At 40.4% G+C, this 15,795-nt stretch overlaps 1 protein-coding gene and 1 pseudogene across 7 annotated transcripts in view; both read right to left on the bottom strand.

Annotated features, from left to right (window-relative positions):
* UBAP2 (ubiquitin associated protein 2) overlaps window positions 1-15,795 on the bottom strand; it is a 133,207-nt gene that overhangs the window by 49,291 nt on the left and 68,121 nt on the right. For 5 of the 7 annotated variants that reach the window (XM_032299943.1, XM_032299941.1, XM_032299942.1 and 2 more), the window contains 2 exons: window positions 7,324-7,378; window positions 5,840-5,943 (listed from right to left, as the gene is read on the bottom strand). The exons of the other annotated variants lie outside the window; for them this stretch is intronic. In XM_032299943.1, the coding sequence (XP_032155834.1) occupies window positions 5,840-5,943; window positions 7,324-7,378 (159 nt within the window). The remainder of the gene's footprint in view (window positions 1-5,839; window positions 5,944-7,323; window positions 7,379-15,795) is intronic. 7 annotated transcript variants of the gene reach the window in all.
* Window positions 403-2,869, bottom strand: LOC116565993 (annotated as a pseudogene).

Genomic DNA, 15,795 nt, shown 5'->3' with positions numbered 1-15,795 from the left:
AGCTAATTTTTTGTATTTTTAGTAGAGGCGGGGTTTCACCTTGTTGATCAGGATGGTCTTGATCTCTTGACCTTGTGATCCACCCGCCTCGGCCTCCCAAAGTGCTGGGATTACAGGCTTGAGCCACCACGCCCGGCCAATTTTTTGTATTTTTAGTACAGATGGGGGTTTCATCATGTTGGCCAGGCTGGCCTCAAACTCTGGACCTCATGATTTGCCCGCCTCAGCCTCCCAAAGTACTAGGATTGCAGGCATGGGCCCAGCAAGAAGTACCATAATTCTATTTTAATGATGGTTATAATTCTACACGCATTTGTTAGAATTCACCCTCTGTACCTCTAAAAAGGGGAGAATTTTATCTCTCATACATATATATATCACATCAACAAACTTCCTTTTTTAAAAAATCAGTGGGGAAAGTTTACATGAGATGGACTATCATGGATTAATAAATTCAAAACTGAGTTGTAAAAACTAAACGTCACAACAGTTTATTCCTCTATTATTCCTCTATAAATATCCCTCTATTATTGTCTTATTTTCTCTCAATATTGCTTTATATTTTTTCTAATCTTACATATCTTACATGCCATTAGACTTATTCCTAGGCATACCTGGTGTTTTACAAAGCTACCAGCAATTTTTTTCCGTTTTCTGTTTGTTGACGGTTTACAGAAATACATCCATTCATGAAACTTGTGTCATGTATCTTGTACTTGTGAAACTCTCCTATAATTTGTCTATAGATTCTTTTACACATTCACAAAAAAAAAAAAAATTTATTCTCCCTTTCCAATCCTTATGATTTACTTATTTTTTCTTTATTGCACTGGTTAGGACCTCCAGTACAGTGTAAATGGAAACAGTGAGCGCATGTGTTTTTATCTTGTTCCAGAGGAAAAACATTCAATATATCACCACTGACTGTAATACTTGCCATAAGTTTACAGATGTTCCTTATCTGATCAAGAAATTTCTTGTATTCCTAGTTGCCAGGGGTTATTTTTGTTTTAAATTAGTAAAAATATTTATTTCTACTCCTTTCATAGATCTCATTGTTCAGGAAACAGTCATACATACATATATGGAATTATGTACTATCACATCACACTCTCTAAAGGCAAAGCACCATAGGTAAAGCTGATCAGCTATCTAGAATTACCAGCTTATGAAATCGTGATTCCTGATTTTACATTAATTTCTGAAAATCTGAAATGTCATCTCCAAAAAAAATGTTAAAGGGGCTGTAAAAACTGATCACTTTATTCACTATTATATTTGTAGATTGGAGTATATCTTCTTTAAAAAATGAAAAACTAAGAAGAAAACGCCACTCAACATCACTGATATGTCAACAGGTCAGCAGAGAAAAAAAATACTATGATAAACTTGTTTCTTTGATACCAAGAAGAAATTCTACTCCAAGCTTCAATATACTTCCAGTATTTTAACTACGTATTTCTTTACTGCTGCTCTTCAATCTTTTCCACATTTCATATTAGCAGAATGGTGCAGACTTTAAAACTTCATTGACAGGAGCAAATCCAGTTAAATCCACTAATTTCTTCTGAAAACGCACTCTATCAGATAACCCGGCAGTTTCATTCTCATGAATACTCTAGCCACGAAAAAATTCAATAGGACACAGACAAATCCAATGAATAGAAGAAGAAATCTATTGGGTTTGGGGATATTTGGTGCATTCAATTGGTCCAGGATTATAAAACCTAACCCTCCCATTGCAAACAGGAAGCTGAATGCAAGTCCTTCCATAACATATTGTCCATTTACTCTGTATGCCAAGAAAGCTACTGGCCTCTGATGCCCACGTTCAATCAGTCACAGAGCCAACATTTGGAGGTTCAATTATAACATCATAAATTATTCCTCTGGTGATGAGACACCACCACCAGAACATACACAGCCATGGCAGAGGGCATGTGCAGCCTGGTCAGCTTCTTCAGCTTCGGGTTGGGACATTTGAGCACTATGAATGGGATGCCGTACAAAGTCTCCATGTTGGTGGAATCAAAGGCCATTCTTGGGCTCGAGCCCCACATGTCACTCAGAAACACTGTTTTAATCATGAACAAATACTGAATTTTATTGAATGCTTTTCTTTATTGAAATGATCACACGGATTTTTCTCCTTAATTCTGTTAAGTGGATAGTACTCATTTCCATAGTATTTTTATATATAATGCATATAACAAGAAATCTACCCTTTTAAAGTAGACAGTTGAATAATTTTTAGTATATTCACAATTTGTGCAACCATCACCTCTAATTCCAGAACATTTTTATCACTCCAAAAACAAACCCCATACACATTCGTAGTGACTCACCACTTTTCCCAAACTGTTCCAGCCCCAGGCAACCACCAAGCTAACTTCTGTCTCTGTAAATTTGCCTAACTTGGACATTTCAGATAAATAAAATCTTAAAATACAATATATGTGGTATTTTTGGTTCTCTGCATTGTTTTCAAGGTTCATTCATGTTGTAGCATGTATCTTAATTCCTTTTTATGGCTGAACATTACACCATTCTACGTATATTCTATATTTTGCTTATACATTCATCCACTGATAAACATTTAGGGTTTTTTTCCCCCCGGACCTGTTCAATAAGAAGTATGAGTTGTTTCTACTTTTGTATAATTATGCATTATATTGCTATGCATCCTTTTATACAAGATTTTATGTGACCCTGTATTTTGAATTCTCTTGGGTATGCATCTAGGAGTTGATTGATTTTTAAAAAGTTAAACAAAAAGCTGGGCATGGTGGCTCACACCAATAATCCCAGCAAATAGCTGGGTAGGACGATCTTTGAAGCCAGGAGTTCAAAACCATCCTCGGCAACAATTCAAGACCTTATCTCTACAAAAAAATTTAAAAATTCACCCGGTGCAGTGGTGTGTGCCTATAGTCCCAGCAGTAAGTACCAGAGAGGCTAAGGTGGGAGGATGGCTTGAACCCAGGGGTTCAAGGCTGCAATGAGCTATGATCACACCACTGCACTCCAGCCTGCGCAACAGAGCGAGATGTTCTCTCTTTAAAAAAGAAAGAGAAGAGCCGGGCGCGGTGGCTCAAGCCTGTAATCCCAGCACTTTGGGAGGCCGAGACGGGTGGATCACGAGGTCAAGAGATTGAGACCATCCTGGTCAACGTGGTGAAACCCCGTCTCTACTAAAAATACAAAACATTAGCTGGGCATGGTGGCGCGTGCCTGTAATCCCAGCTACTCAGGAGGTTGAGGCAGGAGAATTGCCTAAACCCAGGAGGCGGAGGTTGTGGTGAGCCGAGATCGCACCATTGCACTCCAGCCTGGGTAACAAGAGTGAAACTCCGTCTCAAAAAAAAAAAAAAGGAAAGAAAGAAAAGAAGGTGGGGCGCAGTGGCTCATGCCTATGATCCCAGCACTTTGGGGAGGCCAAGGTGGGTGAATCATCTGAGGTCAGGAATTCAAGACCAGCCTAGTCAACATGGTGAAACTCTGTATACCAAAAATACAAAAAAATTAGCCAGGCAGGGTAGCAAACACCTGTAATTCCAGCTACTCGGGAGGCTGAGGCAGGAGAATCACTTGAACCCGAGAGGTGGAGATTGCAGCAGGCCGAGATCCACCACTACACTCCAGCCTAGGTAATAGAGACTCCATCTCAACCCACCCCCCAGACACCCTCCCACCCAAAAAAGTTATGCAAAACTTAAACACCAAGGGTAATTTTTTTTTTTGAGACAGAATCCCATTTTGTCACCAGGCTAAAGTGCAATGGCACAATTTCAGCTCACTGCAACCTGCGCCCTCCAGGTTCAAGTGATCCTCCCACCTCAGCCTCCCAGGTAGCTGAAACCACAGGCACATGCCACTTACGCCTGGCTAATTTTTGTATTTTTTGCAGAGATGGGGTTTCACCATGTTGCCCAGGCTGGTCTCAAACTCCTGAGCTCAAGTGATCTGCCCACCTCAGCCTCTCAACGTGCTGGGATTACATGTGTGAGCTACCATGCTCGGCCCAAGTATAATCTTAACCATGGACATGATGATCTGTTTCAGTCTTACTAAATTCTATTTTCAAATATTTCAGTTTCAGATTTTTACAAGAGTGAAATTAGTCATAATTCCAAATTTGTTGCCATAAAATTTGACATATTGAATCTTATAATCTCCTAATATCTATATGATCTATATCGATATTCCTTTTCTCCTTCCTGGAACCGATTATTCATGTTTCTTCACCTTGCCTTGATGGTCTCCTAAGAAACTTAACAATTTTACTAGTGCTTTTAAATAACAACTTATAAATTTTGTTGATTCTCTTTACAGTTTCTCTATTTACAGTTGATTAGTTGTGCTTCTGATTGTACTCTCTTACTTTTTGGCTATGGTTGATGTTATATGGATGTTCGTAGGCATTATTTTCTTTTTTTTTTTTTTTTTTTTTTTTGAGACACAGGCTTGCTCTACTGCCTACATTGGGGTGAAGTGGCACAATCACAGCTCACTGCATCCTTAACCTCTCAGGCTCAAGTGACGGTCCCCACACTTTAGCCTCCCTAACAGCTGGGACCCCAGGCGCAGACCACCATGCCAGACTAACTTTTAAGTTTTCTTAGTAGAAATGAGATCTTATTATGCTAACCCAGGCTCCTCTCAAACTCTGGCTCAAGTGATCCTCCCACCTCAGCCACCTAAATGCTGAGATTATAGGCGTGAGCCACTACATCTGGCTTTGATAATTTATTGAGCTATATTCTAAATCAGGGTTATATTTCATTATGTTAAATTATGTTTTTTGGTTTCGTTTGTTTGAGGTGAAGTCTTGTTCTGTCGCCTAGACTGGAGTGCAATGGCACAATTTCAGCTCATTGCAACCTCTGCCTCCTGGGTTCAGGTGACTCTCCAGCCTCGGCCTCCCAAGTAGCTGGGATTACAGGTATGTGGTACAACACCTGGCTAATTATTTTTGTAGAGATGGGATTTCACCATGTTGGCCAGGCTGGTCTCCAATTCCTAACCTCAAGTGATCCACCCACCTTGGTCTCCCAAAGTAGATTATAGGTGTAAGCCACCACGCCTGGCTCAATTATGTTTTTATAGGTAAAATCTTAATACTTAGTGTACAAAGAGCTGTATATAAATAAACAACCAATATCTACCCCAAGAATTTCAGAAAATAATGCAGAAACAGTATGATACAGAAAAACCTACAGAAGCAATGTTGCTACAAGCGCATCTATCATCTACCACATTACCATATATTATCTGGCCAAAGACTCCACTATTAGAAATGGTAAGTACTTCCAGTAAAAAATCTTCTCCTCAGAAATTCTATATATCTCAGACATACTTTGATTACAGTGTGGGTTTGTGCTGATTTATACCGATTGCCTTATATAGCTCTTTCTTAGCTTGCAGAAGGGAAAATCAAATTCAATGAGACTTGTATGTGGCAGACTTTGGTGGTAAGAACCAACTAAGAGGTGGAGTTTCGCTGGAGTGCAATGGGGCTATCTTGGCTCACTGCAACCTCCACCTCCCGAATTCAAGCAATTCTCCTGCCTCAGCCTCCCAAGTAGCTGGGATTACAGGCATTTACCACCACACCCAGCTAATTTTTTTTTTTTTTTTTTTTTTTTTTTTTTTTAGTAGAGACGGGGTTCCTCCAGGTTGGTCAGGCTGGTCTCAAACTCCCAACCTCAGATAATCCACCCGCCTCGGCCTCCCAAAGTGCTAGGATTACAGGCGTGAGCCACCGCGCCTGGCAGAGAACATAAAACTCTTAATAGCGCCAACATTTAAAACTCATCTCTGGCAAAAACAGAACACTTACCAGTTCCCACATCTGCACCATTCTGAGCAGCTTCCCAAACCACTAGTTTTGTCCCACATACATCTGTAGATGTAGAATCTGAATAGTCCGCAGGATTAAATGTCCTGGGGTTTGAAATAAAGAAATAATAAAGGCAAAAGAAGCAAGCACCTAAGCCAAAATATTAACTATATATGATCTCCACCAAACAAGCCCAGTCCCTTCTTACAGCCACTGTAAAAGACATCACCTCTCCTTCCCCTAGTTAAATATAACTAATTCTGCCAGCCATGATGATGCAGATGTGAAAACCAGAAGTTGCCTAGGAACCTTCCACACATTCTGGTATAATAGCCTTATTTTCCTAAAACACTGTCCTCAGCATCCTAAAGCAGACAGGAAAAGCCAGTCTTTCAAGGCAGAATAAGGGCACTTATGAAAGTTCTGCTGAAAAATAAGGCATAGGTAGGCAACAGGTATCTTTTTCCCAAGACAGAATCCAAGTTTGGCTTTGAACCTTTTAGAATAGAATTATATGCTCCTTTATAGAAACATCAGATAAAGAAGAAAACATTTTGTTCAGCATCTCTCTTTTTATTAAAATCCTAAACTGAACACCCAGTTTAACTGAATGATGGTTCAGAGATCTAACATGAGCCAAAACAAATATTACCTTTAAAATTTTCCCAAAGGAATATGAAGTAAACAGAAAAATCTACAGAACAATTTAAAGCTAATGGGCAGGGTTTACGTCTTAAAGTGCTCCTGACAGTTTGCTCCCTGTGTTTGGGAGCAGAAGGCACCACTACTTCTAGAAAGCAATGACACCAAGAGTGGTGCCTAAAGTTTGAGAAACAAAGGGCTTTTCCTGTAGCCAATTCCCTTCCTTGACAGCATCTATGTATGGATTCCACAGGACGTTTTAAAACTTTTTCTAAAAATCCAAGGGAGCTAATGTTTTAGTAGTAGCAAAAATTAAAATAACACCCAGAAACAAGAAATCAACCTGATTTTAGTACCTCTGTGCCTGTTCATTGTTGACTATTACAATTCAGGAAAAAGGTATCACTTATGCATAAATAAGCATTACGTTTACTTAGCATTCACAGACAATGGCTGGATTAACTAACATGGCTCTTAGGCAGTGCCATTTACATATGTCTATAGGTATTTTGTCTCTACTTCAGGCGAGGTGCTACTGACATTTATTAATAGTACAGAGAGGAGAGATGTTGCTAAATATCCTACAATGTACAGGAGACCCTACTACCCCATGGAAGTATTATCCAATCCAAAATCTCAATAGTGCCAAGGTTAGAAACCCTGCTCCAAGGCCTAATTAAAAAATCAATTTTATTTATACTATTTTTCTTGTTAGTAAACTCTAGGTATAGAAAACACTGGATTCACTATGATGACTAAATTAGATGCAGGGTATTAGAAGCAATAGCAGAATAAAAACTAGGGAAGTAAATAACTATAAAAATAGGACGGCTATGACTTACCCCATGCCTTGGGTTGAGAACCTTCCTGCCCCTCTCCCTCTGCCACGTCCAAATCCTTTAAAAAAACAAACAATTATAGTATAAAATAATACTTGTGTCCTACACAATTACACCTCCTTCTTCATCCTATACTCACTACCCAGACAATATCACTATTGTTCCTTCCTAATGGCACCAACATTCCAAACCAGGGCACCCAATTTACTGATTCCTGCTAATGCAACTACCTATACCCCGTTAGTGACTTAAAAGGCTAGAAATGAATTAAATTCTCCTTGGATTATGTTTGTGGTATTTGATAGCTAAACATAGGGAGGTTATATTATAAAATAGTCCACATCTTTTAAAATCAGGAAGGGCTAACGCCATGGAATTATAAGCCATTATTATAAGGCACTGTTAAATTCATTTTAAATACTAGGTCTTTGATCAAAGACCAAAATGGCAGCAAGCAGGAGAACAAGCAAGTAAGAAGAAAAAATTATGACTAGCACCTTTCCACATTCTCTTCATTAAAATCCTAAACGGAAGAGCAAAGGCCTAAATTCAACAGCTAAAACTATAAAACTCTCAGAGGAAAACACAAGGCAAAAGCTTCATAACACTGTATTTGGCAGTTATTTCTTGAATGTAACATTAAAGTTATAGGTTAAAAAAAGAAGAAAAAAGACAAACTGGATTTTATGAAAATTAAAAACTTTTCTAGGCCAGGTATGGTGGCTCACACCTATAATCTCAACAATTTGAGAGGCTGAGGTGGGGAGGATGGCTTCAGCCAGGAGTTCCAGAGCAGCCTGGCCAACACAGGGAGACTCCCTCTCTACAAAAATATTTTCATGGGCATGGAGGCATGCGCCTCTAACTTAGCTACCTGACAGGCAGAGGCAGGAGGATCCATGAGCCCCGGAGTTGGAGGTTGCAGTGAGCTGTAATCAAATACCGCACACAGGCCTGGGTGACAGAGCAAGACTCAAAAGAAAAATCTGTATCAAAATACAGTATTAGCCAAGCATGGTAAGTTGATGCCTGAATCCCAGCACTTTGGGATACCAAGGCAGGTGGATTGCGTGAGCTCTGGAGTTCAAGACCAGCCTGGGCCAATAGCAAAACCTCATCTCTACAAAAAATACAAGTATTAGTCAGGTATAGTGGTACACGCCTGTAGTCTTATCTACTTGGAAGGCTGAAGTTGGAGGACTGCTTCAGCCTAGGAAGTTGAAGCTGCAGTGAGCTGAGATTACACCACTGTACTCTAGTCTGTGTGACAGAGTAAGACCATTTCTCAAAAACAAAAGCAGAAACAAAACACCACAGTATCAAAAGAGTAAAAAGACAACCCATTGAACGGAAGAAAATATATTACAAATTATATATCTGATCACAGAGTAACATCTGGAATATACAAAGAACTCCTAAAACTCGACAACAAAATATTCAATTCAAAATCGGCAATAGCCAGGCCCAATGGCTCACGCCTGCCCAGCACTTTGGGAGGCCAAAGCAGGTGGATCACCTGAGGTCAGTTTAAGGCCAACATGGCCAACATGGTGAAATGCTGTCTCTACTAAAAATACAAAAAGTTGGTGCATGCCTATAGTCCCAGCTACTCGGGAGGCTGAGGCAGGAGAATCGCTTGAACCCAGGGGGCAAAGGCTGCAGTTCCAAAATCGCGCCACTGTCCTCCAGCCTGGGTAACAGAGCAAGACTAAAATAAAATAAAATAAAAGAAAAGAAAAGAAAAGAAAAGAAAAGGGCCAGGCATGGTGGCTCACGCCTGTAATCCAAGCACTTTGGAGGCCAAGGTGGGCGGATCGCCTGAGGTCAGGAGTTCAAGACCAGCCTGACCAACATGGTGAAACCCCATCTTTTAAAAAAAAAAAAAAAAAAGCAATGGACTTAAATAGGCATTTCTTCTAAGAAGATATGCAAATGACCAATAAACATATTAAAATATACTCAGTACAACTGATCATTAGGAAAATGCAAATCAAAACCACAATAAAACAGACTCCCATATTCATTCGGATGACTACTACCAAAATAAAAATAAAAACACAGAAAATAATAGGTGTTGGCAAAGATGTGGGGCACACCATTATGCACTGCTGGTGGAAATGTAAAATGGTATAGCTGCTGTGGGTAACAGTATGGCAGTTCCTCAAAAACTCCAATGATTGACCATATGATCACGCAATTGCACTTGTGGGTATATGTTTATACAACAAACTGAGACCTGATACAGTGGTTCACATCTGTGATCCCAATACTTTGGGAGACCAAGGCAGGAGGATCACTTGAGGCCAGGAGTTCAAAACCATCCTGGGCAAAACAGTGAGACACCATCTCTACAATTTTTTTTTTTTTTTTGGAGACAGAGTCCCGCTCTATCACCGAAGCTGGAGTGCCTCACTGTAACCTCCACCTCCCAGGTTCAAGCAATTATCTGCCTCAGCCTCCTGAGTAGCTGAGATTACAGGTGTCTGCCACCAAGCCCAGCTAATTTTTTTGTATTTTTAGTAGAGATGGGGTTTCACAATCTTGGCCAGGCTGGTCTTTAACTCCTGACCTTGTGTTCCACCAGCCTTGGCTTCCCAAAGTGCTGAGATTACAGGCGTGAGCCACCATGCGTAGCCAATAAATCTTTTTTAAAATTTTTTTTAAGAAGGCAGAACACAGAGCTGTTACTGTGACTTACAAGAATGTAAGAAATTCAGCTAATTAGCTCTAAGAAGAAAACTTTCAGTCTAAAGCTTTTGGCAAGAATACAGGCCAAAATTAAACTACAAAACAAGGAAACTATTCTCAGGACTTAAAACCTTGAACTGAAAAAAAAAAATGCAGTATATTCATACAACATTATATTATATTGCTATAAAAAGGAATGAAGTACTGATACGTGCTACAACATGAACATTTAAGTTAATCCCTTCAGAGTAAAGGTGAGGAGGAACCCAAATCATTAAGAGAAGAGTCATAAAAGACCACATATTATACAATTCCATTTACAGGAAATGTCCAGAACAGAAAAATCTGCTTGAGCTCAACAGAAATAGAAAGGTGATTATTGGTTGCTTAGGGTTGAGGTGGAAGGAGGAAAGAATTGGTAAAATGATAGTTAAAGGGTAAGGTATACTTCTGAGGTGAGGAAAATGTTCTAAAATTGATTGTGGTAATGACTGCACAACTTGATAAGTATATTAAAAACCATTCAATTGTACACTAAATTGATGGAATGTATGGTATGTAAATTTTATAAAGAGTATTTTCTTTTTTTTATAAAGAAAATACTCTTTCCTTTTTTATTTTCTTTTTTATAAAGTATACTCTTCTATAAAGAGTATTTTCTATAGGCTGAGAGCAATGGTTCATGCCTATAATCCCAGCACTTTAGGAGGCTGAGGTAGGTGGATTACTTGAGGTCACAAATTCAAGACCAGCCTTGTCAACATGGCAAAACCTTGTCTCTACTAAAAACACATATATACAGGCCGGGCACAGTGGCTCATGCCTGTAGTCCCCAGCACTCTGGGAGGCCGAGGTGGGTGGATCACCTGAAGTCGGGAGTTCGAGACCATCCTTACCACCATGGAGAAACCCCGTCCCTACTAAAAATACTAAAAATGAGCCAGGCAGGTACCTGTAATCCCAGCTACTCAGGATGCTGAGGCAGGAGAATGGCTTGAATCTGGGAGGCTGAGGCTGCGGTGAGCCGAGATTGCACCATTACACCCCAGCCTGTGCAACAAGAGCAAAGCTGTCTCAAAAAAAAAAAAAAAACAAAAAAAAAAAACTATATATATATAAAGTAGCTAGGCATAGTGGCACATGCCTGTAATGCCAGCTATTCGGAAGACTGAGACATAGTTTGAACATAGTTAGGAGAATAGTTTGAACCTGGGATGTAGAGGTTGCGGTGAGCAGAGATGATGCCATTGTACTCCAGCCTGGGTAACAAAGCCAGACTTGTCTCACAAAGGAAAAAAAAAATTATTTAATTAAAAAATCTAACCCATCTTCCCCATAAATTCTAACAAGATAACAGAATTACTGTTTCCTACTCACTTGGCAGTAAGGCTACTAGTAATACTGATTTTTGTGTATATACCATTTCCCTGCATTGTTATCTGGAATAAACAGATTAATCTAGCAGCTCAGAATAAAGATTCAGAGTCTTTTAATCACAAAAACCAAGTCCAACATTTCCAAAGATTATCAAAGTAAATAAACCATGTTATGGAAAGTGCTATACCTTTCCGCCTCAAGCATTCTACTACATCTCTGTTGAATGACTGCTCAAGGTTTTGTTTTTATTTTTTGAGACAGAGTCTTGCTCTATCACCCAGGCTGGAGTGCAGTGGTACAATCTTGAGTCACTGCAACCTCCGCCTCCCTGGTTCAAATGACTCTCGTGCCTCAGCCTCCCAGGTAGCTGGGATTACAGGTATGCGCTACCACACTTGGATAATTTTTGTATTTTTGGTAGAGACAGGGTTTCACCATGTTGTACAGGCTGGTCTTGAACTCCTGACCTCCAGTGATCCACCCATCTCAGTCTCCCAAAGTACTGGGATTACAGGCGTGAGCCACAGTGCCCAGCTTCAAGTTTTGACTAATATTTACATCTTCTATGCTGAGAATCCAAATGGAAAAGATGCTCATTACTCTTTTTTTTTTTTTCTTTTTCTGAAATAGGATTTCACCATGTTGGCCAGGCTTCCAGTGATCAGCTCACCTCAGCCTTCGAAAGTGCTGGGGTTATAGTGTAAGCCACCATGCCCGGCCGAGTTGCTCATTATTCTAAAAGCCAAAATTCAAAGACCAACCAACCATCCCCACCCCTACTGGGACAGATCTTAACTGCAGACATCTCTCCTTTTCAAACACATATAACCTGAAGGGAAGCAAATGCAGAAAGTGGCCTAATCTAAATAGAAAACAATCCCTTCCCTCATCCCCAAAAGACAGCAAGAAGGTCTTTAAAAGCTAGCTGTGCCAGAAACTGTGTAAACATGAATTTATCACTGCCCACCATGAAACTTTAAGGTCCTGACTAAAATTAGTCAGGCATGGTGGTGCACGCCTGCAGTACCAGCTACTCGGGAGGCTGAGATGGGAGGATTGCTTAAGCCCAAAAATTCAAGGCTACAGTGATCTATGGTTGTGCCATTACACTCCAGCCTGGGTAACAGTTTGTCATATCAACAAAGCTCCTGACAGGGCAGGGTAGCTCACACCAATAATGTCAGCACTTAGGGAGTCTGAGGTGGAAGGACTGCTTGAGCTCAGGAGTTTGAGGCCAGCCTGAGCAACATAGCAAGACACTGTCTCAAATATAAATGAATAATTTTTTTAAATTCCTGATTTCTCAGGACTAGTTCAATAATATAGATGGTACTACTTCCATGTTCAGGGACCTGTTCAGGCCACACACAGAAGGGGGCATCTTTGGGGCTTTTCTGGCTCAGAGACTTGGAAGCCCATCCCTCTATGTCCCTGGGCCAGGTTACATTCCCAGAGAATTTGCAATACCCCTCCCCAACCCCAAAGAAGACTAAATGAATCAAATGAAAATGGCAAAACATCCCTAGATTTCAGTGAAGAACAAAGCTTGTTCACAGCAGTATCTTCAACAACATAATAGGTATGTAAATATCAATTGCCACACTAAAGAATGACATGTAACCCCAACTTCATAAATATGGAGTCTTTCATGGATTAAATTCTCATACATAGAGGCACAATAATGGCACTATATGATTACACGAAATAACCTATCTGTTCAGTAACTGATTTGAGAATCGGCATTTTGTTAAATGCTATGTGAAACCAGCACTCAGAGCAAGACTCCTTCTCAAAAGAAAAAAGAAAAAAAGAAAAGAGAAGGTACTACAGAGAATTCAAAATTTAAAAGTAAACTGGGTCTGGTGGCTCAAGTCTATAATCCCAGCACCTTGGCAGGTCAAGGTGGGAGGACTGCTTGAGCCCCCATAGTTTGAGATCACCTTGGGCAACACAGCAAGAGCCCCTTCTGTACCTTAAAATAGAATGTTAAAACATAGTAGGTGCTCAAAATTACTTTGCATTTGTACTATATAGACTGTATTCAAGTAATAATTAGTTTTAAAAGTAGAGGAACTAATCTGAGTTAATAAAAACAAAACAGTAAGGTAAAGTAGTAAGAAAAGTTAGGCAGTAAACTATTGTTGCCCTTTTTGCATTATTTTTCTTCAATCCAGAAGGAAACCAACCCCTGTAACCTTAAGTATAATTCATTACCAGCCAGGTACGGTGGCTCGTGCCTGTAATCCCTCTAATTTAGGAGGCCAAGGGAGGACTGCTTGGAACCAGGAGTTCAAGACCAGCCTGAGCAGCACAGGGAGATCTGTCTCTACAAAAATGTTTTTAAAATTAGCCGGGCATGGTGCTGTGTACCTGCAGTCCTATCTACTCAGGAGGCTAAGGCAGGAGGATTGCTTGAGCATAGGAGCTGGAGGTTGCAGTGAGCTATGATCATGCCACTGTACTCGAGGCTAGGCAACAGAGCGAGACCCTGTCTCTAAAAAAAGAAATAATAGTTCACTACCTTACTTGACTCAATCTCACCAGAAGAAAAGGCCAAAGTATTACATATAAGCTGATAAACCATGTGCCAACATACAAGATAAAGAAACATACAAGGCCAGACATGGTGGCTCATGCCTGTAATCCCAGCACTTTGGGAGGCCGAGGCAGACAGATCACGAGGTAAGGAGTTTAAGACCATCCTGCCCAACAGGGTGAAACCCCGTCTCTACTAAAAACACAAAAATCAGAGGAGTTTGGTGGTGCACACCTGTACTCCCAGCTATTCAGGAGGCTGAGGCAGGAGAATCTCTTGAACCCAGGAGGTGGAGGTTGCAGTGATCGTCCCACTGCACTCCAGCCTGGGCAACAAAGCAAGACTCCATCTTAAAAAAAAAAAAAAAATACAAAAGGAGTAACTTAAAAACACATTTGACAATTTAACAAGACAGGTTTGAACTGTGCAGGTCCAATCATATGCACATTTTTTTCAACCAAATGAAAACTGAAAATACTGTTGGCAAGATGTAAAGCCCAAAGAAGACTTATTTTTCCTATGCACGGGTGTTATATAGCTGACTTTGGGACTTGAATATGCAAAAATTTGGGTAAATGTTGGGGTCCTAGAAACAGTCCCCCATGTATGACTGTAATTTCTTTCACGTATTTGCATAACATAAAAATGAATGTTGCCACGCACAGTGGCTCACACCTGTAATCCCTGTACTCTGGGAGGCTGAGGCAGCTGGATCACCTGAGGTCGGGAGTTTGAGACTAGCCTGCCAATATGGTGAAACCCCATTTCTACCAAAATACAAAAAACTATATAACTCAATCAAGACAGTTGCAGTTGGGCAAAAAATAAATAAATAAATACAAAAAACTAGCCTGGTTGGTGGCACATGCCTGTAGTCTCAGCTACTCGGGAGGCTGAGGCAGGGAATCGCTTAAACCCAGGAGGCGGAGGTTGCAGTGAGCCGAGACCATGTCACTATACTCTAGCCTGGGACAGTGCGAGACTCCACCTCAAATTCAAATAAATAAATGTATGTACGTACGTATGTATGTATGCATGTATGTATATGTATGTACGTACGTATGTATGTATGTATAACTGGTGAAATCCTCATCTCTACTAAAAATACAAAAATTATCCCGGTGTGGTGGCGCATACCTGTAGTCCCAGCTACTCGAGAGGCCAAGGCAGGGAATCGCTTAAACCCAGGAGGCAGAGGTTGCAGTGAGCCAAGACTGTGTCACTGTACTCCAGCCCGGTGACATTGTGAGATTCCATCATTCATAAGTAAATAAATAAATGTGTAACTGGTGAAATACTCTCACTACTAAAAATACAAAAAGTCACTGCCGGGCACAGTTGCACAAGCCTGTAGTCCCAGCTACTCCAGAGGCTGAGGCAGGGGAATTGCTTGAACCCAGGAGGCAGGGGTTGCAGTGAGGCAAGATCACCCAGCCTGGACAACAGAGCAAGACTCTGTCTTTAAAAAAAAAAAAAAAGGGGGTGGGGGACAGGTATCATGGAATCAAATCTTAAAGCAAAGCTGGCAAACATACTTACCTGACATTCTAATAATTCCGCTTTAACCCAAATCCTGAGTGTCATTTCTAATAAATAAACACATTTCGGCTACAGCAAAAAAAAAAAAAAAAAAAGATGGATCTATGTCATAAAGTCCATAAGTATATTATCTTTTTCTGCATAAAGCACATTCAAAACAAAGTTAAATGAAATAGCAGGCTGGACGCTGTGGCTCATGCCTGTAATCCCAGCACTTTGGGAAGCCGAGGGGGGTGGGCTGTTTGAGCTCAAGAGTTCGAGACCAGCCTGAGCAACACTGCAAACCCCTGTCCCTACAAAAAATAAAAAAATTAGCTGGGCATAGTGGCATGTGC

The sequence above is a fragment of the Sapajus apella genome, unplaced genomic scaffold, assembly GCF_009761245.1.
Source record: "Sapajus apella isolate SASKATOON/1434 unplaced genomic scaffold, GSC_monkey_1.0 scaffold42, whole genome shotgun sequence".
Classification (NCBI taxonomy): Eukaryota; Metazoa; Chordata; class Mammalia; order Primates; family Cebidae; genus Sapajus; species Sapajus apella.
Note: the sequence above shows the minus strand (reverse complement) of the source record. Positions and strands in the feature narration are given on the sequence as shown.